The sequence below is a fragment of the Aulonocara stuartgranti genome, assembly GCF_965226115.1.
Source record: "Aulonocara stuartgranti genome assembly, chromosome: 7".
NCBI classification, from domain to species: Eukaryota; Metazoa; Chordata; class Actinopteri; order Cichliformes; family Cichlidae; genus Aulonocara; species Aulonocara stuartgranti.
The window spans coordinates 13,146,533-13,168,874 of NC_138945.1; the positions used below are offsets into that span (position 1 = coordinate 13,146,533).

Genomic DNA, 22,342 nt, shown 5'->3' on the forward strand with positions numbered 1-22,342 from the left:
ATTTCCTTACAAGAAACCTTTGACAAGTAGACACATATGCTGGTCTTCAGATAAAACCTGCCTCAGAACCTCTTTAGAGACTTCTGAATAATATATATGCCCGCCAAAATATGAATATTCAATTTTACCTTGAAATGTTCTTAATATCTTCCATCAACCAAAAGGCCCCCAAAATTTCCATCATCTTCATTTTAAATACTGATAGCTGACATGGAGTTCAAATGCCACGTTCTCTGTCTCCACACTCTCGGATGTTCATCATCATCTTATTTTGGCTGCTCCCTCTAAGGTGTCACCACAGTGGGTTTTCTACCTTCTCTCCAGTTTTGTTCATCATCTTGTGTCAACTTTTCTATTACACTCTCCATCCTGGGTTTGAGGTCCTTTGTATGAGTGGTTCTTACAATTTGTTTAAAAATTCTTTTCTGTTCCCAGCGTTTCATCCAATCTTACTGTTGCCCGTGTGTATAGGAGAACTTCATGATTTGGGTTTAATCACCATGAACTGACTAACTAAATAACATCAATTCTCTGTACTTTTATTTTGAGCTTATTTCCAAAGTTTCAGTTCATTGTGTCTGAAACAAGCTGGTGTAGCTTCCCTCCTTTTAAAGCTAACTTCTTCTGGTTGGCTGGTCCTGTTAAACAGCATCTGTGGAGATATCTGTAGGACTACAATTTAGAAAAGTTGTCCAAATCTAAAGCAGACTTTTCCTTTTCCTAGTGTTGATAATAACAAAAACATAAAATACAGCAAAATCCTCACATTTACCTTGTTTTATTTAAAAAAAGCTTTGACATTCCAGTGTTTCTGTTTTCCATTTTCTAACAAAAGAGGGTGGCAAGATGACACTCCAGATTGTCAACCATTATTCTCAACACATGTAATCAGATCACAGACACCTTCTGTCCAACCACTCAAACAGATGGGCTCGACTCTTTAAAGAAAAAAAAAAAAGGAAAAAAAAAGGCATTTATTAGCAGATGTGTATGCCACTGAATGTATATTCAGGACTAACAGGAAGGGGAAGAGTTTGTCATTTACTCACATATTCACATTGCTGTGCCAAATTCTTACAACAGTATAAATAAAACTGCACACAACCTGCAGTGCCATCAGTGCCCCTTGGTATTTGTAAACTATGCCTCCATTTGCTTCTTTCCTCCACCTCCTGTTTACTGATGACAGCACAAGATGCTAATTTTGCACAAATTGGGAAGATGCAGCAGCTGATGACACCATTTTGGTTCACGAGTCTTTTAGTAGGGGGAGGAAGGAAGATGAGGGAATAAAGCGGGAATGACAAAACCATTAACACAGGACAAATCTCATAGCATCTACTGCACCTGCTTTTAAAAACACACTGAAGTCCTCACTCACACACAGTACTTCAAAAAAAGGCTGCCTCAGCTATTTACAATTAGGTCCAATGTCTGCCTGTGAAACACACCTGAGACAGAAGAGTTGTCCCAGGACAGTTACTATGAAGCTGCATATTGGCTGGACATATAATCTGGTCTAGTATGAACATGAGTGTCAGTATATCCAGTCTAGTCACAGTCTCCTTTGCATTTATCTTTATAACTGTCACTTTTTCTTTTTCCTTCAGCAACGCAAATTCAAGCAGTTGCATATTCGCAGCCTCAACAGAAAGCATGTTTTTGGTGAACATTCATGTTATGATAGTCATAGATGGTCTCTTAAATAATTCTAATCATTCCTGTCTCTAAAAGTTCTGAAGCCTGATTTCTTCTTTGTGCTGGAACAACCTGATTCCACAAGACCGTGTTTACAAGCACCGCTTCCACTAATGGTGCCACTAGTATTAAAAAACAAACAAACAAAAAAGAAAAAAAACCCAACCCTGATTAAGTAACTCATTCCAACATTGCTCTTTGTAATACTGCAACTACAGAGGTGGTTCCACTTTTAGTGCTAAAGTCACATAAACACACAGGGTACACGAAGCAAAGGAATTTTTTTTTTTTTTTAAATGACGATGACAATTTGTGTATGGGGAAACATCAGTCTGAAGGCTTCCTGCAGGCGGTCAGGCGTCCAAAGAGTTACAAAGAGTTCATTGCAAAATTGTGCCCATTTGCTCTCCAATGTGCTGGAAAAGCAATCCTTCAACTGCGTTTTTCTTTTTTTTGGAACTCACCAGAAAATAATAGAGTCAAAAATAATAAAAAAGGAAACATAACTGACCAACACACATAGTGGTTTATTGTGTCTTATATTCTCATTTAGTCACGGAGTTGTGGTTGTTGCTCTTTATTATGTACAATAATTTATTAGATTAGCTGTTCTAAAACTGCGTATTCACTAATTTATTTATTTTTATATATTTATTTTTATTTTTTTTTTCTTCTTCTTCTTCTTTTGCACCTGTTAAAGGAACATGTCTCTTTTCCTCATTTTTACTTAGAACTGTTGTATAAATTCATGAATTTCATTACAAGCTTATGTGCTATAAGAGTTGCAAATGTTCCAGAGGTGTGTGTTGAAAGAAAAAGAAAAAGACATCAAAAACTCACAAACGCCGAGTGAGAATTTCAAGGTCAGAAATGACTGAGAACATGGGAGGCCCAGGAACTTCCATCATCAGTGAAGAGGGAAGGATTTGTAGGATAGCTGGTGGGCTGACAGTAGATGGTGGTGTGGGGCATTTAGGGGTGATGGTCGAGGGCGAGTTATTCTGGACATGCGTGATGGCATTCATATCTTGAGGTTCTTTATAGTTTCTGTTCTCTTCTTGAGCAGATCTCCCACCTCCTGTAGGGAGCGGAGGTAACTGCACTGCACCTTATCCGTAGCAGCTTTCGTAAACGACACTTCCTCCTGAAACACATGAAAGAGGAGGTGAAACCTCACAGTCGGGCAGGAGATACTACAGTTAAACTTTGGATTTGAGGCTTAAAAGATTTAAGATCTGTAATATCCAAACCCTGTTATGTCTTTCTGCAAATTAAGGTATAAATTCAATCCTAATAGAAAATATCTAATGATTATGTCTGTGAAGGTTTCTCAGTCATCCAGGTCATCGTAGTCAAAGGAGCTTGCAAAGAAAAGCGTCTGGACTTCTTTAAGTTGCTTGAAACGTCTTCAAGCAACTTAAAGAAGTCCAGACGCTTTTCTTTGCAAGCTCCTTTGACCATCTAATGATTACTAGTGTCAGGCAAGAAGGTCCTGGGTTTGAATCCACCATATGGGCGGGGCCTTTCTGTGTCTGTGTCGTTTCTGTCCGGGTATTCCGGCTTCCACCCACGGTCTTCTAAATTGCCCATAGGTATGAATGTGAGTGAATGATTATCTGTGTTAGACCTGTGACAAACTATCCAGGGAGTATCCTTCCTCTCGTCCTATGGCAGCTGAGACAGGCTGGAGATTTTGTCAGCTACCAAACCTGTGTTTGTTTCTATTTAAAGAACAAAAACAGAACAAAAACATATTTTTCTCTGCACTAACCTGTGTGTATCCTTCCAAGGTTAAAGTGGACAATTTAAGTGATGTCATGGCAGTCTCTTGGCCCTTTATATGCTCCATGGCCTGTGTCAGCAGGTCTTGCAAATTCCCTGTCAGCTCCTGGAAGCCACACATCACCACTGGCTGGAAAAGAAAAGACACAACAACAGTGTTCAGGGCAAGTAGGTGGACAGCAGAGTATTGTTTATGAGTCCATATGCAGATACAGTACACCTAAAAATGGAAGGAGTGAAAGGGGCAACTGTACCAGAGCTGTGTTTGCATCCTTTTTCTTCTTTTTCTTTTTCTGTAAACTAGTCTTCAGTGGTCGAAGGATCTTGGCACAGTAACTAGCCATCCACAGGACTATGCACACAGTCTGAGCAAAATAAAGTGGTGCATATTATAGACAGCATGAGATTTGGTAGGAAACAAGTTGTAAACTGTGTGTGTAGAAACTGAGATGTTTCACCTCAACAAAGAAGACTAGGTTTTCTAATAAGGACGGCTGGGTTTTTAATTTGCCTTCTTTCATTTCCAATAAATCTCCTTTGCATTTATTCAGGATTTCTGTGGACAGAGGAGGAAAACATGAAGCATCCCAGATGTACAATAATGTTTATTTTTGATAAAGAAAACCATCTAGTGACTCACCTTGAAGCTGAACTACTATTGATTTGAAACCGTTACAGATCTGTGTCTGAAGCTCGGATGACCCATCTAGGAGGGTAAATAAGGAGTGGAGAGAAGAAAATTATCAGGCTAAATCCAATTAGTTTGTTAGTCTTCATGTTACCATTGTCTCTTCTTACCAAGTCCAGCCGTCTCGAGCTCATGTAGGTGGACAGACAACTGCAGGGCTGCAGCCTGACACTGACAGCTTCCACTGGACAAAGCTAGGACCAGACGGGTCGAGGGTGGTCCCAGGAATGGATACTGGAATAACAACATCACCATTACAGCAAAGCACTCCAGTCCGCGCAAATATACAGCAAACGTCATGTGAAAATATGGATGATGTAGAGATTTGGTCGAAACTCTCATCTGACCACTTGGGGTTGCTGTAAATTAGGTTAATTCCAGTTACCCTGTGCAACATGGATCCAATACATTTGGGGAGGATGTTAAAATTGATACATGATGATAATTAAAAGATCATAAGGTGTATTCCTGATCAAAGAGTTTCTGTTTAAGATCGTTTCACTGCTGACTGGGACACGGTGAGCACACCATCACCACACACACACTAACCAGCTGGAGGAGATTTCTTGTTGAAATATTGTGCCTTCGTATTGTTTGATTCTTGAATCTAAAAATAAACTGTTAGTTGCCCAACAGTCACGATTTTAAAACTCAAATCGGACAACTCTAGACTAATGCACTGGCTCCTTCCTGGAGAACAGAATTCATTTTGTGCATTTTCTGGGCAAACGTGTGGACTAAGAAATAGACAGTTGAGATTCAGACTTTGTGTCTAAAAGAAAAATCCTTCAAATTCATTAGAATGCATATGCCATCACCTTTCATGTTTAAAAACAATAAATAAATAAAAATAATCACTCTTTGCCTTCTCTTTCATGTATTGCTGTGAAGTGAGCCTTTGTATATGGGACAAAGGAGTCAGTGAGGTTGACTTCAACTCAAATGTATTTGTGTAGTACAAAATAATACAGTCGCCTCAAGGCACTTTATACTAAACGGTAAAGACGCTACAATAACAGAGACTTGCTTGTTTGTGTGCACCTGTATGTGTTTTTCTGCCATCTGAGCTGCTGTCTGTAGAGCCTGGTTCAGCTGGGAGAGCAGGCTGCTGAGAATTGAGGTCTTGTCTCCCACTCCGTTCTCATTAGATATCTCAGAGTTTTGCTGTGAGGGCATATGTGCCAACGCAGCCAATGAGGCGAGGAGGCGAAGCGTTAGAGAACGTATTCTGAGCCACATGGACTCTTCCTCTAGAGACTGACGTCTGTGTTCATCTGTTAGCTGTCTGTAAACAAAAGAGTAGCACAGGGTTGGATTGGAGACTGTGAGTGAGTACCAGCGTCTCTGTAACCAAAACCCCCCCCAAAAAAGGACTATACCTGTCTTTAGGATCCCAGCACGTAAAAACAGTTAGGTCTCTGTTGTCCCTCATACTATCCCAGGGGATGTCATCCTCTTCTGCAGACAAAGACATGGCCTTCACACTCTCTTCCAGACTCAAGACACTGTAAAACAGAAAAATGCAACATCACAATCAACTATAGATAGAAATCCACAAGTTTATGTAAATTAGTGTGAATATTCTTACATATCAGCCTCAAGGAAGAGGTCGAGCAGCATCCTCTCAGTGCGGACCTGGGCAAAGTGCAGCGACTGGTTTAACCTGTTTCTGAGAGCAATGAACTCTGGGATTTTCTCAAACGCTCCATACTTATATGCCTGGATGATATACTCTGAGGTCTGGTGGAAAGAAGACAGAGGCAAAGGAGAGATAAATAAGGAAGGTAACGTAAGAGCAGGAGATCCAGTAAAAGTCTCTGCAGTTAAATCACAAAGAGGGATAGACTTACATCTTTCTGGTTCGAGTGGAAAAACCTGAGGGAGAAATTACAGGACTGGGAGGCTGCAGCAAACTGACCCAGTGACTCAGCATAGCGCGTTAACAGAAAACTGCAAAAATTAAAAAGATGTTTTTAATTAAAGTATCTGAGTCAAAGCTCAGATAATTTCCTTGGGGATTAATAAGGTATTCTGATTCTGATGAGGGCAAGGACACATTCATCCGAAGTACAAAATTAGTCCGAACATTCTTTTACTCCAAATTAGGGCTGCCACAAACGATTATTTTGATAGTCGACTAGTCACCGATTATTTTTGCAATTAGTCGACTAATCAGATCATACATCCATTGGATGTAAAACGTACAACTTATTGCAGCATGCATCTGCTCTTATACAGCCATCATTAGCTTACAGCTTTAAGTGTTTAAGGTCTGTGCTAACTAACAATAAAGACAAGATGATAGTTTATTAAATTTTAATGAAGTTTGCAGATTGTTTCGGTGAAGTTTAATAAACTCAGCTGTCTGCTCCTTGCTATCTAAAATATAACAGGACACCGAAGTATATTCTCGAGCATCTCACACTTCTGATAATCAGTTGTCTGCTTGATGTTTATTCAGTGGTGTAAAAACAATAACTTTAATCTCAGCCAAACCGATTTACTCAGGAACAAATAAAATACTGAAAAAAGCCAAACAATAACATTTTAAAGTTATCTAAGTGACTTATATATCATGTTTAACCCGAGTAGCGAAAGACGGTGGTGGGTTTGAAAACGATTTGCCGGGAGTCCGGTGTTCTCACCGAGCCTTGAAGTGAGCCTTGAACCCCGGCTAGCTATCAAGCTGGTGGGTAACAGACGTCTCCGAAAACGTCGGAGCGCTTTTGAAAATATGTGGTGTCTTGATAAACTGAGCAGATATTTGAAGTTTACACAGCTACATTCTCGCCTGAAAATATTTTAAACATTTATTTTGTGACCCAGAAAGAATAATAACAGTAATATTAAAACTAACTAGATGCCACCATTGTTGGAAACTGAGCAGGAATTCTGGGATAGGTTGGGCCACGAAGTATACACCCGACCCATCCTTCAAATCTGGGGAAACGAAGGGTGCATTTGTCGGCCGCATTTGTCAGTCTTCGTCGTGTCACTGTAACGTAATCGGCCTACAAATGCGGGCACAGGAGGATGCGGGTCCTGAATTTGGACACAGCTACGATACCGGACACTGCTTCTTCTTCTTTGGGGATTTAACGGCAGCTGGCATCCTTGTACATGCAGTGCTGCCATATTCTGTTTCAGTCCATTATTACACTCTTAAATCCTACTTATTCCTATGTCTTGTGGGATCTTACAAAGCTTCAAACAACGCGTCAACTATTAAATTAGTCGTCGACTTGTGACTAGTCAACTAATCGTGGCAGCCCTACTCCAACTTTTCATTTGATTCAACTTTATTTTATATAAAATTGAATTGAAGTCAGTTTCCTAACTTAAGGAATACTATAGATTTTATGTTGCAAACGATTGAAGCAACTACCAATTAAAGTGAAGTATGCTGTTGACCGACATATGACATGGTAGCAGACATGTTAGATATATAGTTAACTAAGCAACCGGAGCCTAGAACGCCAAGGAGCGACCAACCATCGGCAACAAAGTGTTGTGTGACGAGAAATCCGCTTTCTTTCCATGTTTCACCACAGAAACATGTTCTGTACTGACCCTATGGTGTCATGCTGTACATGCTTGGCATCCAGGCTTGAGTAAAGGTCCACTACAGGCTCAAACGCTCCCAGTCGACAGTACAGGAGCAGTAACAGCAGCTTGAACTGGGCGTTGGAAGGACTGTGAGATAGTCCCTCCTGGAGGAGACCCAAACACTGCCACATCATGTCCTCATCTCCTACAAGCATACAGAGACACACATTTAGACACATCACATTACTGAGAGACAGGAAGTTCTGCACTGAAAAAGAAAAACTCACCGGTCTCTGTCCATAAGTCAATGTATACATGAGCGGCCATGAGACAATACATATCAGAAAACTGCAGCTCCGTCTTTAGAGCGTTCTTTCCTGTTCAGAGAGACCAAGAAGTCAGAACAAACAAAAACATGCACAAGGAACACAAGAAAAATCTTTAAAAGTGTTCAGTTCTTGTACAGTAAAGTCACCCTACAATTCTTAGAATGTTGACTGCAAACGTCCAACAAAGTCACCTTTATATCTTAAAAAACATGCCAAATATGACCAAGAAAAGTATGCTTGTCTGTAAAAATGAAAATGAAAAAAATGAAGCCAATACCCAAGTGCTACACGTTGTATATGAAAGACAGGCAAAGCAACTGTGATGTCACCTACCGGTTAGTGAAGACCTATCTGAAACCTCAAGCTGAGCATTTTTACCTTCACCTTATTAGCTAACCGTAAACTGAGGGACACTATCTGCTCATTGGCTAACAGCTTATCAATCATAGCAAAGCATACCCTGTGTGTATCGTCCCTTTTTATTCAAATTGGGACCATAACTTACAAAATGGCCTTTAGTTTGTACTCAATATTGGTCACTGAGACCACAAAGTCATTAGGCAATTGTTGCATACGTGTCTATATATTTGGATGTCTTATTGCAAACATCACAGGAGCTCCCTCTTGCTAATTAGAAAGAATACATGTTTGCTTTGCTCTTCAGACCCAGAAGCTACATCCATCTGCAGTCCATCTAATAGCCACTTTGGGTTGGCTTAAACCAAACCAAAACAAAAAAAAACCCCAACATCTTAAAATGTCTTGTTTTAGTAAAGTAAGTAATACAGATAATTAGCAGGTGCACCTGTGGTATCAATTTGAAACTCCTGAAGCTCGTTTCATTCTCAAGTTACTGCATTCATAAACTTAAATGTCCACATTGCCCGCCCACCTCAGCTTTTTACGGCTGTAGAGTAACAAAACAAGACAGCAGCTTAAAAAAAAAACCCAAACAAACAAACAAAAGAAAACAAACATCTGACACTTGAAAATTTTAAGTCCGTAAACCAATAGATGACATAACGTTACCAATGTCTTTCTATTTTACAGTCTATGTCATGCATAACTGCAGTTTTATAACTTTATTGAACACACAAAAATGTATGAAAGCACTTTTTTATTCCTGGAATTTCTGAGAAAGAAGCCCTATTAGTAATCAACTATCAGCATGTTCAACTGGATGCTGCTGTTATCAGAAGAAATGTGCCAGCAAACAAGGAAGGCATTCACACTTTGCTGTTGACAACATCACATATCTGTCTGGCTCCACGACAAGATTTCACACCTCTTGGCTGTGGAAAATCTGATGATCCTGAATGAATGTCAATCTTATGGGTCTAAGAGTGAATAAAAATGTTGCTCTCACCAAACTTAAGCCCATGATGATAGTGAGCCTTAAGCTCTGTGATAAGATGAAGTTTGCCATCCACGTCGAGGGAATGATGCAGCCCTAGTGCACGGCTCAGCTGACAAACACACAAATGCCTCTGCAGCGCCTTGGTGTCCTCTGGAAAAGCAAATCCTTCCTCTTCCTGGTTGCCCAGTGGAACTGCTTCACTAAGATGATTAATGAACTAAAAAGAATTCAAAGACAGAAATGTGTTTCACGACCATGCTTTTCATTCTGCAAGAGGCAGTTCCACAGTTCTGCTTTAACTTTCTCTCACCTGAACGTGCTGCTCAGGAGACAGCAGGTGTAGGTATATTTTTAGGTCAGTGATGCAGCAGGGCTTGTCTCCAAACTTGTTGAAGAATTGCACCATTAACTCTAAAGGCTCACCTATTTATGGCCAACCAACAGACTGTCAGACTGAGGCAACAGGACATACATAAATACATGCTTATTCAGTATATGTGTGTGTGTGTGTGTGTGTGTGTGTGTGTATGTGTTTTACCTAGCAGGCTTTCCTCAGGACAGCCTCTTTCTCTCAGTCTGTGCATTAATTCAAGACGAGCCAAGTAAGGCCCTCTGAGTGAGCGGGACTCTTTGTTGTCCTCCCCCTTAATCCTCTCCTCCACAAACCTCACCACCTCAACCACAGTGTGATGTACTGAACCCTCTGAACAGCTACAGGATGGACAGAAAAAAAACAAAAAACTTCAGCGTGGACAAGATATAATATTATGAAGAAATAAGAGATAAATTGGACATATATAATATTATATAATGTCTAATTTGGAAAAAAAATATCCTCTATAAAGTTTGGAGAACAGCACAGCAGACGGTCATAGACACAAGGTGTTCCACATCTTGTTTGTCTTGCTGAAGGATGTGTGTATTTTTTAAATTAATAATTCATTTAATAATTAACACATGGCTTTCAGCAACTAGTAGGGATTTTTAAGGTTAAATATGCCTTAGTGAAGGGACTTTTAACCACAAGGTTGGGCGATTGGACGAATATATCGACGATAGACTCAGCTTTCCGTTGATCGTTTTTACAAGAGTGATTTATTTATTTGCACATGGGTAAGTTTGCTGATAATGTTGGTTGAAGCTAAGAGAAGCAGCTGCGAACAGATGCACCCTCCTCAGAGTGCGCTCAAATGCAGCGATTCATTTACTCACAACAGAAAGAAAGAAAGGCAGTAGCCTATGTTCAGAAAAACACAAAAATATTTTATTTAAATAAAAAAACCACAATGGTGGGGAGGGAAACAAAGAGAAACTGGCTTCTTTTTTCCACGATAACAGTGTTTATAGGCTGTTCCAGAGTTTATCTGTCTTACACACTCGATCAAACAACAAAAATTAAAAAGTTAAAAATCAAAATGTCTCTTTCATAACATAAAAAACCCCAAAAAACAACTTCCAACGTAATGTTAAGTCTTTTGTGCGATTTGGCGCATCTCAAATATATAAATGAACAATCCAAAAAGTAGCTATATTAATACTGAAACAAACAAGAAAAGAAAGTCAATTATTAATTATTAAATATTAAAAAGAAATATTCCTTCCAAACCAGACTTACAAATTCTAAACGCGCAAATCAGTCCGTACATGGTTATACTGCTCCTCCCATCAAAAAGTCAGCGCATGCGCAAATATATTCCGTCCAATAATCGTTGGTTATTGGACTGACGATTTTTGGTTGGAAAACCGAATTGCCCAACCTTATTTAACCATCATGTGTGGGTTTTGTTAAAGTAAGGGAACAGATGCAGAGTTCACACGGATGGAAATCTTTATGCATTCAAACTCAAACACCTGCGTACTCACTGTTCGCCTTCTTCTGGCGGGCTCCACGACTGATCCACCAAGTGAAAGAGAGAGTCAAAGTAAGCCGGGTAGAACTGCCAATCATCAGGACTGCAAAGAAACACATTTTTTTGGTTGTTGTTGGCTGATATCTGTACTCCATCAGAAGTGATGTGCATCGACTGATGCCATGTTCTGATCAGTTATTGGTCTTGGACAGCTTGTGCACTGTTAAGATAAAACTCACTCACTTTTTAAGTAGCAGTTTGTGGGCCAAAGCGTTGCACTCTGGCCAGCGTTGCAGTCGCTTGTACAGCATCATACATTTGTTTTCTCTGCTCTGCAGCTCACTGGTCAGCTTCTCTGTGCAAAAATACAAGTATTAGCTGAAGAGGAATTTCAGGATGCACAGCATCAGATTTATAAGCCATGTGTGCCACATTACTTCAAACTATCCCTGTTATTTTATTGAGAATGCTGTTTAACACTTTATGTTCTCACTACAGCTTACTTTAAATACAAATAACTTTTTCTTTTTCCTGCCAAACATGACTGATACTATTTCAAAGTGTTAATGTCACATGGTCAATTTAAGAAAGTGTGTGTGTTTGTGAGTGTGTGTGGGGATCTACCTACCCCCAAGTGGGCCCCGGATCACTTCAAGGGCCTCTACACATTTCCCCAAGCGCTCTAGGATCATAAAATACAGTTGCACCTACAGAACACAAAAGTTAAAGTGAAAAAGTAAGGACTGTGCAATATTCTAACATTTGTATTTTCATCTTAAACATGTATGCAGTTAACACTAAAGTGCAGAAATCAGGGTTTTTTTTTCTGGCAATTAATGTGCCATGGGTTTCATTCACTAAAAGTTTTTTTAATGCCAACATGACTACTGTAACTTAAAATATAAGACTCTCTCAGCTGTTAATGAAAATCCAAAGGAAATTCTGAATTTTAAAAATAAAAGTTGAGTAACTGGGATTTTGCCAGAATCCTGCTGTCCATTTAAGTTGGTTTCCATTGTCATAACACTGAAGTCATAAAGCCAACATACTCACCTCTGCTTCTGCTTCAATCTTTTCCTCCTTGACCATTTTTTCCACCATGCGTTCAGCCAGAGGCAGGAACATGGTCTGAGCCAACTTTTCATCTTGGGCTGAGATTGCCTTAGAAACAAGCACACAGTACTTTTACTGTCTGTTACCAATCATTCTAATATTTCAGCATTCATGTTATAAAAGCTTTCTTGTACCTGCATCACAAGACTCATGACCGACCAAAAGTAATAGGGATTCTTCGGGACAATTTTATACAAGGCCATTCCTGCCTGTAAATAGGAGGATGTAGCCATTAATACATTAATTCTGCTCCTAAATCAATGGAATTCATTTTCACGTAGAGCTGGGCGATATGAGATTTTTTTCATATCACGATATGTTTTTTTTCATTTCAGGCGATAACGATATCTATCACGATATAGGCCAAATAACTATATTTGTAAGATTTAAATGTGCCGTTGCTCACAAGTAAAATGTGAAATAATCAGCAGCTTGTTTTTATTTAAATATTTATTTCCCATAATAAGTTCAACAGGGTAGATGTACTTAAGGAACATGAGACTTTTTCAGATAAATAAAGGCAAATATTGCAAACTACACAAAAGGCAGCCGCTAAAGCGTTTAAGTTTCAAAACAGAACAAACGAAACAGACTAAATTGTCAATTCCACTTAGAAACAAAATATTAATTCTAAAAATAAATCTTAGTTTGTTTTACAGAAGAACAGACAAAACTGACTAACTTTTGTCAATATCAAATAAACTGAGAACTAAAAGGAAATTCTCAATCTCTCCTTGTTGTATAGCTTAGCTTTTCAAACAGTTTTAACAGTTACTTTAGTCTGACAAAAGCCGAATGACGAATTAGCGCTTCCAGTCAGAGACTGAGGCTACGTCCACACGTACACGGGTATTTTTGAAAACGGAGATTTTCCGTTTTAAAAAATAATCCCGTCCACACATAAAGGCAGAAATGAAGGAAAACGCTGCTATGAACATGCCAAAGCAGCAGGTGGAGCGAGATTCCTAACCGTGCAGAAATGTTGGCCAATCAGAAGTCTAGAAGCCTCGGTGGGAAAAAGTAAACAAAGCTGGGGCATAGAAGCAGAACCGAGTCGTATGTGTGGACGGACAGTAACTGTGTGTATATGTAAGCATTTAAACACTGCAGAGAGTAAAATTAACAGTAACAGTATTGTAGAAATTCATTTCACCGAAACAATAACGTGGCGCACAGTGTGACGCATGCACCAGTTTATTGTATTTCCAGACTTGCTTTCGGCACAATTTACAGTGCACGCTACTCTGTTTTTTGTCAGACTTGAAATAGCCGAAATACCTTCACACTACGGAACTTCTATGGCTCTTCCGTTCGACAATCTCTCCGGCATTGGAACCATCATCTGTGTTCCCTTCGGTCACGCTCGGTTGATTTTTCTAGTCGGCACACTCATTTCCTCCATTACCCGCTGGCTGCTTCCCAAACAAACACACGTGCGGCTTGGCACTTGTGCTGTACCTAACAAGTCACGCGACGTGACGCTGCGGCTGTGATTGGTTCGGCTCTGCGCTACTTAATTTGGATTGGCTGACCTTTTTTTTTTTTTTAAGAGGACAAGAGCGGCGAGGTCTATCGCGATAGCTTAATTTCTCTATCGCGTAAAAGTTATATCGCGATACATATCGTTATCGTTCTATCGCCCAGCTCTATTTTCACGTGAGCCCATAAACCTGCTTGTTGCTCATATTTGCTCTTTTTGAGCTGTCTCACCTGCTGCATCTTTTTGTATTCTCCCACACGAGCGTACGCCATGAAGAGGTGAGAGTGATACTCTTCGCTTAGAGGAACCTTCTTCACTGCAGCCTCATACAGCTTGGTGACCAACTCAGCTGTGGACAACACACATATTCAATATTCAGTCATCCAATGTTAATACCAGCTTTCATGTGTGCGCATATATACTCACGACGATGCATCTCTCTGTACAGTATAGTCAGAGCCTGAAGCGAGTTGTCATCAGTGGGCTCGAGAGTGGCCACTTCCTGGGCTAAAGTGAAAGCTTCATCCTGCTTTCCAGTCCTCTGAAGGCCAATCGCCTTCAGGACCTGGAGGAAGCAGAAAAGACTGAGTTATAAAACTGAATGAGAAGGAAAAGGCAAAAAAAGAGAAAAAGATAAACATTACAGATTTCATTGGCACGAATAAAATGGCAAGCCATTGCAGAGGTTTTCAGTTAGAGCTAGAAGCACAATGGCAACCCAAACAAAGGTTTTCAACAAGACAATTCCAAAGACAAGGATGCACTAGGAACCTAAAACCTTCTGATGTCAAAAACAGTTTAATAAACAAATTAAATTTCTGCTGTCTTGATCATTTTAGAGCCCCACCTGTAGCACTGCAGTGGCCCACCTGTAGTTCAGTGTACAGTGTGCCTTAAGCATGAATCCACAGTACTGCAATGATACTCTGCCACTTTGGCTGATGATTGGCTGATTGCTTGCAGTCTGGGAATGGCCCATCTGACTGCAGAGAGCTCTTTCATTGATGGAGGCAGTGTACAAAGTATGTAATATAAGTGATGGTGATACAGCTTCAACTCCAGGATGAAACTTGGAAATTTTCCCAGCTTCTGGCTTCACTTGGGAATTGGATCAACCCAGAATCAGACTCTTCCTTTTCTTTTTTAAGAAACATCAGGACCTTCTCATGATTGCCTGATGCTGACTTCATTTTTTTTTTTTTTTCCACGGTGAGTTTTCAACTAAAAAGCAAAGCGTTTAGTGTTTATATATGTTACGCAACAAGTTCATATTTGAATTTCCTGTTGCTTTTTTGCAGCGGTGTGAAATGGCCTTAACTGTTACTTTGCTACAGGCTGCAAAAAAATAGCGAATGCCAACATCTTTATGCTTTTGTTGTTTTAGAAAATAATTTTGAGATGAGACTGTGATTATGACTGGATACCATTGTCACACCTTGGACATACAGAAGTCGTTTGATCATATAACACACACACACACACACACACACGCACACGCACACACACGCTCTGGAGAAAAACAATGCTGAGAGACAACAATGTGGAAACTTGATGGGCTGACCCAACACACAAATACTGGATGTGTGTTACTGTGTGTCCAAGCGGACTTCAAAAAGAGTATAACAAGAATAAACGCTCGGCCGTCGGGTCTCCTGCCTTCTGTGTAACCAACAGAGTATTACTGAGGAGTTAGAACCAACAGAGTCTCGGGGACTAAGGATGTAGACCTGCTACATCCTTAGCAATCTTATTTTTATTGAATGAGCCACATTGCTCCTATTGGCTGCCCTTCTCTGTCACTCACAGACCTCTTGCTGAAAGGGGTGAGTGCAGTAGCATTTAAAGCTACAGACACACAAAAAAAACAAAAAACAAATAAACTGGGGTATTCAGGCATGGTCCAAAAAAATTGTGTGGTATTTAGTAGAGCAGGGCGATATGACCAAAAATATTTATCACGATATACATTTGAAAATTTGCGATAACGATATAACTGACGATATAATTGACACTAGACAAAATACTTTACAACTCCAGAACTTTATTAGTGCAAAAACCCCCATCAATGTATTTTCACTTAAACAAGCAGCTGTTTTTTTATGTGCATTAAAGTTATATAAAAATTTAACAGTGCAAATGCAAATTCCTTGCTGACAGTTTAACCAAAAGGCATTTCCAGTGGAAATTGGCCGACATATCCTCAGCATAACCATGTATAATATCCACAAAACTTAAAAAGAGGTTATACACACAATACGGTAATATTATGTTGAAGCACAGTACGTATCACTCCGCGAGGCTCCTGCCTACGATGCCGTAGTGCTCCGACAATCCATCAAGCGGTGCGGCTTCGTAGCTTAGCAAAGTTGTACTAAAACATTTGACAGATTTTCCAGCGCCGTGTACCACATAAAATTGTTTCGAGGTCAGTAAACACAACCAGAATTCATACATAAGGCACACGGGATTATAAGGGGCACTGTCGATTTTCAGAAAAATCAAAGGATGCCGTATTTTCCAAACAACACGGTAATAACGATGGGCCATTAGCATGCTCTACCAAAAATAGTGCTTTGTTGTGTATCTGACGGACGAAAGCTAAACCAGTTCCACACCACTTAAGTTGCAGCATTTTTACAAACCAATTCTGGTTCATCCGTTTCATTCAACGATCCGCTTTCGCTCTTCTCATTCTGCGTCACCGCCATGTGCGTATGTAAACATAGGCACTGCGCATGCGTGTTTTACCCATATTCTATCGCGATATTTCATTTTCCTATCGTTGCCCAAAATTACACTGGTATTATCGTGAACGGTATGATATAGCCCAGCCCTAGTATTTAGTGCTGAAACTTGTAATATACATTCTGAGAACAGGGAATAACACATGTCCCTAAGTCTTAAGATATGGGACCTTAACTTTAAAAACAAGATGGGAGAAAAAGTCACTCTAATGAGTCTGACCTACTCAGTCGTCATTTATCAGTTTTAAAACTTTCTTACCAAGATCAGGAATCCTACCAATTTTTACATGTTATATTAAAAAGTAATTATTTTGTTATAACTTGGTAGCAATACAGTGAGAGTAGCTGAAAATAAACATGGATCTAAGGGTGGGTGGTATAAACGGTATACGGTAGAAACAATATAAATTTGGCCAACGGTAGAGATTTTGACTATACCACTCTATCGCGATAACGCATGTTGATGTCGTCATCAAGCTGCGCCTGTTTTGGTTGAAAGCATTGCAGCAGCTGCAAACAACATCATCTGCAAATTATGCTGGGCGACAGTAATAGCAAAGAGTCGAAGCACTTTTGGAATATGGGGAAAGCCAAAAACTGCGCTTCCTCCACTTCCGTACTATTGATTCATTAATGCTGAATTCTCTCGCGGCTGCTCTATTCCCATGTTGTTGCAGTATATTAATGACTAACCTCGTAATGTGGATGTATTATCTCAGTTGTTCTCCTAACTGAAGTTTGGTCTGTTTATAGCATCCTACCATGCAATTGCATTTGTCCCTAACCACCAGAAACCCTCACGTTAACTTTTATCGAGTAGAAAAAAGTTTGCGTTCATCCTTCAGCTTCACTGTGCTAATGTTATGCTAACGTAGCTGTTTTGCTAGCGTTCAAGTAGCACATCATTATATACGAGCTAGTCCCTAGTAACCCTACAAATGTCACTGCTGTTTAGTTTTCTGTCTTCATTTATGTTGAAAGTGACAGCAGAGCTGCACGTTTTAAGTTTTTCAGATTTCTGCGCACACTGTCGATTTTTGAGAAAATTAAAGGATGTTAAGTGTGCCTTATAGTGTGTAAAATACGTTCTACAGAAGAAAAGAAATATATCGCGATATATATCGTTGCCGCACATGCTTCAAATTATACCGTGATATGGATAGTAGGCCATATCGCCCAGCTCTAGATCAAACCAGTAAAACAGTTTATTTTGGTGATCTGCAGCGGAGATGAAAGTCAACTTCAAATTTTCAAACTGTTGGACATCTAAAGTGTTACCAGAGTGAGAGTTAGCCGAGTTAACTGAGAGAGTTAGCTATCATTGTGGGACTGAAAATCCAGAGTGTCTATAATCCCAAGATTAGTAAACTCAGTTTTTACTAACACCGGGATTATACTTTCTACATCCTTGAATTTCATTAGACGGCAAGTGTGAGTGTCCACATCAATGTTTTTTGTGACTGTGCAGACTGCATTACAAATATACATTCACTCTAGACCGGGGGCTTCAAAAAAGCATAACAAGTATGACTACTCAGCTATCAGGTTTCCAGGAGGCTTTGTCCGCAAATAAGTATAATGGAGGCCCAAATCTGCCTTTTGGACCATGCCCACTTTATTAAGAAGAGGAAAAAAAGGGGACAAACTGAACAGCAGTTTGGGAAAATGGCACAGCCCCACTCCTGAGACATGCTGAACTGACAAGTGTACCTCTGACCTGTTGTCCAGACGTTATTTTAATTCTGTGACTTTAAGACAGCTGTCCAGTCCTGCTGCAAATCTCTAATAGTGTGCATGAATATTCCGCTTTACAGGTGCTAGATGTGCATGAATCCACTGGATTATTGCAACACCTGTAACTAGCACTGAAATTCAAGCCTGAGCAAAACCTTGATGCGTCCCTCTTCATATTTTGGGACTTCAAATAATGTGATTATTAGAGCAGATGAGCACTGACACTAAAATTTTATAAAATATACTGTTTTTAATACATAAGCTCCACTGACCTACAGACCTGTACAGGTTCCTTGCAACAGTGGAGGAACCCTCACAGAACACCAACAGAGCTCAACACTTTCAGCATGAACAGTCATTTAGTCACCCACCTTGGCACAGTGCAGGTCCTTATGTTTCTTCAGCAGTTTATCTGCCTGCTGTATCGCCATTTTGTTATTGCCATTATCAAGGTAATCTGGGAAGCACAAGAACAACATCGCTTTTATTTAATATTTATTTGGGGGATTGACAAAGTAATTCAGAAACTATTTTGGTTTTGGATTCATTTTTTTCCTGTTTTCTAAGCAAAAACATCAGAGTGGGCCCAGCTTATCAGGGTTCGTGTTGCAGAGCAGGATAGTATTTGCAAGGGTCTGGAACGCTGTTTAAACAAAATTTGAAATTTTACCATATTAATCTGAGTTACAGATGCTTTCACGTCTATCTGACCTGTAAAAATGATCGGCAGATAATGAAAATAACTGCCAGTAAATCTTTCACTATAATTAAATACAGCTTATCTTAGTGAATGGTTAAAGTATGCGGCTTCAGACATAGACAAGAGATACCTCAGTACAGCTGAGTGCCAAAATTAACCGTACCAGACAGCAGTGTGCTTATGTCATGTCTATTCTCTCGGTTTAAACTGTCATCACAGGAGGGAAAAGTTGCCAAATCCTACAGAAACCAGGGGAACCCTGAGGTGTACTTAAGACCCGGTATTGATCAAGTTTCAGCTCTAAGTTGCAGTGAAACTGCAATAACTGCATTACAGTTTAAGCTTCACTCCCAAAGTAACACCGGGGGGGGGCGCGCAAAAATCCCCCGCGCGCACACGCACACAGATATGTATACACACATAAAACAATGCGTATTTTCGGTTTGTAGACTTGAAATACTATTTATTTTCCATCAGTGCAAAACTAGCAGTAAAAAAAATTAAAACAGCTTCAACTGGTGTGAACTGTTTTAATTTCCCCTCACGGAACAACACCAAATAGTCCATTATTTACGTTATTCATCAGCACTGTTACTGAAAGGTCCGCGAGCTGACAGCTAGCTAGCAAGCAAGCATTACATCTCAACCGCTAGAGTTAGCTTGAAGCATTGTCCTTAAACTACTATGAACCTAAATTTAGCTGGGAGTTAACAGTGGAACCTTCAGTCTGCTACAAAACAACTAAAGCGTCACAGTGGCGTTAATCGCAAAGGAAATATATGTCAGACAGTGGAAGCCAACTTGCATCAACGAACAACTTTTCTTTTTCTCAACCTGCAGCATGTGCAGGAGCTTATTGATTGACTGCAGCTTAGCTGACACACTAGCAAGCTAAGCTACGCTACGCTGTTAAATAGCGCCCATGAGCTAGAGGAGAAAGCACTTCGACTTTGAGAACGAGTCAAGCCGAACGACAAATAATGTCCACACGTTTCATTGCAACAACACCACCGAGAATCTCTATAGATTTAAAAGGGACAGGCTGTTTCATTCAGAGACCCGACACTGGAGATGTGTTCTACCCCGGCTTGGTTGAAAACCGGGTAAGGTGCACTGTCATTGGGCGCTGCGGGCAGCAGAGTCCGTGGCTGCAGCTGGAGGGGCCGCATCGCTGCCCCACGACTCCAGCAGCCTCTAGTTTAAACATATTCTCCAGGACAGGGCACACCTGTGTTTACCGAACCTCCACACACAAAGAAATGTGTAACTTTCCATTGAAAACTTACCGTATATAGGTCTGAGCCTCCTGTCGTTTGGATCTTGCACATGGCCTCTCGCCGCCATGGTGTAGTTTACCTGCTGAGTAGATGTTCACGCATGCGTATTCGAAGCGACCTCAGGAAAGACTAAAGGATTTTATTTCTCGCTGAAAACGCAAAAGTATTGTCAGGATGAAACCTGTCTCAAGTTTTGACTTTAAACCTATAATAATACAATATGAAAAACAGACAGCTTGCTAACGATAAAAAATTTATTTCATAGCCAAGGAAAGTAGTTTTAGAATAGTTCGTGTATTTGTGGCAGATTAAATGTTTCGCTATCCAGATAGATAAAAAAGAATTGTAAATATTGTTTAGCTGTGTTTATCACCTAATAAGTTTAAAAAAAAAACCCAGTTAGGCTGTGACTCAAAACAAAGCTAATTCGGGGCCACAAATTGTAGTAAGACTGGCTATTTTACCAATAATTTAGTCAAAGCCCGGCTTTTAAGATTTTAGATCATAATTACAAGTTAAAAACTGAAACGTATTCAATCAAAGCTCAAAGTTAACAGATACAAAGTACAAAAGCAAAGCCAGCATTTTTTTTTTTTACTATAGTTTTTGTAAGATTACCGCATGAAAGAACAACGAACTGTCAGGTCAGTTCCTTGATCATTAATATGCAAATTTTCATGACCATTGATCAACAACCACTGATCAATGGCCATGAGTACCATTCACAGAGAGTTGGGGAATGGCTGCACTCATATCATTGTAAGATGGTGAAAGATGTACCCTTAGTCCCCTACTCGATTTGGAGATGGTCTTTCCCTTTTCACGTAAATGGCCTCCCTGAATCCCTGCTCAAACCAGCGTTCCTCCCTGTCCAGGATGTGTACATCCTCATCATTGAAAGTGTCCACTGACCTGTAGGTGTAAATAGACTGCGGAGTCCTGGCCTGGCAAGTTAGCTCTTCTGTGTTGTGCCATCCGCTTTGCTAGAGGTTGTTTGGTTTGGTATGAATTATGGCAATCCTCCTGGCACTTAACTCATTCATTGCCATTGACGTCTATAGCCGTCAATTGCAGTGAATGAGTCAATGGGTTTAACTCATTCACTGCCAATGGCTGGCAGTGAATGAGTTAAGAGCGTACACTACATTACTATGTTTGTGTCGGAGGACCCGATCCTTAGGGTGGACCAATTTTTGGCGCATCGTGTTTTGGGGTTTAGAAGCCAAGGAGATGTGGTTTAGAAAAAATGTGTCTCAACTATTCCAATACTCCTGCCACATACAGGATCACTAAGGGTTTTCACTTAGGCAGCAGCTGTCATTCTCTCCTGGATAAGCTGGAGCTAGGTGTCTTCCTAGCTTTGACAAATGTCCATTTGGGATAACCACATTTACTCAGAGCCTTCTTGACGTGATGTTCCTCTGCTTCCCTGGCTGCAGTGTCTGTGGGGATGGTTTTCGCTGTATGTTATAGCATCATAGCATCCTGATGACACCCAGCTTTGTGTTCCAGTGGATGGATGAGAGTCAAACCTTAAATACTGATCCATATGCGTAGGTTTACGGTACACATCAGCTTTTAAATGTCCCCCATTACTGATGGAAATCTCACAGTCTAAGACAGGGGTGTCGAACTCCAGACACCGAACTCCGGTGTCCTGCAGGTTTTAGATATCACCCTGTTTCAACACACCTGAATCAAATAATTAGTTCATTACAGGGCTTCTGGAGAACTTCAAGACATGTTGAGGTGATAATTTAGCCATTTAAATCAGCTGTGCTGGAACACGGACACATCTAAAACGTGCAGGACACCGGCCCTCGAGGCCTGGAGTTCGACACCTGTGGTCTAAGATGACTAACCTGCCACTTTTCATATCCTCCCTGGTGAATCTGATGTGTTGGTCCACTGAGTTAACCCTTTAGCGTTCCAGTCAACCATTTGGTAGAGCACATTTTCAGGCCCTATATATAACTGAGGCTTTCACTGAAATTGACCTGCCTTGTTGAGTCTTTTCTACCAATTGGTTTACATCTGTAATGCC

At 40.2% G+C, this 22,342-nt stretch overlaps 1 protein-coding gene across 2 annotated transcripts; it reads right to left on the bottom strand.

Annotated features, from left to right (window-relative positions):
* Positions 1-762: 762 nt before the first annotated feature.
* On the bottom strand, positions 763-21,229 carry naa25 (N-alpha-acetyltransferase 25, NatB auxiliary subunit). Of its 2 annotated transcripts, XM_082541142.1 has the most exons (25): positions 21,211-21,229; positions 20,308-20,380; positions 18,693-18,778; positions 14,270-14,408; positions 14,074-14,192; positions 12,498-12,572; positions 12,304-12,411; positions 11,879-11,957; positions 11,494-11,605; positions 11,264-11,353; positions 9,939-10,111; positions 9,711-9,823; positions 9,410-9,617; positions 8,002-8,091; positions 7,739-7,919; positions 6,019-6,118; positions 5,757-5,908; positions 5,548-5,673; positions 5,210-5,453; positions 4,279-4,402; positions 4,121-4,186; positions 3,939-4,036; positions 3,735-3,845; positions 3,470-3,610; positions 763-2,842 (listed from the first exon to the last, which is right to left on the bottom strand). In XM_082541142.1, exons 2-25 carry the CDS (start codon positions 20,363-20,365, stop codon positions 2,720-2,722), a joined length of 2,916 nt encoding a protein of 971 aa, XP_082397268.1. In that variant the 5' UTR covers positions 20,366-20,380; positions 21,211-21,229; the 3' UTR covers positions 763-2,719. The 2 variants fall into 2 exon arrangements, with proteins under 2 accessions (XP_082397268.1, XP_082397269.1); XM_082541143.1 differs by lacking the exon at positions 21,211-21,229 and having other exon boundaries at positions 20,308-20,442.
* Positions 21,230-22,342: the final 1,113 nt, after the last annotated feature.

Coding starts and splice junctions, on each gene's coding strand:
- naa25 (XM_082541142.1), bottom strand. CDS start 20,365: ATGGCGGCGAGAGGCCATGTGCAAGATCCAAACGACAGGAGGCTCAGA. Junction 9,824..9,938: donor TCCTGAGGAAAGCCTGCTAG/GTAAAACACATA, acceptor GGCCATAAATAG/GTGAGCCTTTAGAGTTAATG. Junction 7,920..8,001: donor TGACTTATGGACAGAGACCG/GTGAGTTTTTCT, acceptor GTATGCTTGTAG/GAGATGAGGACATGATGTGG.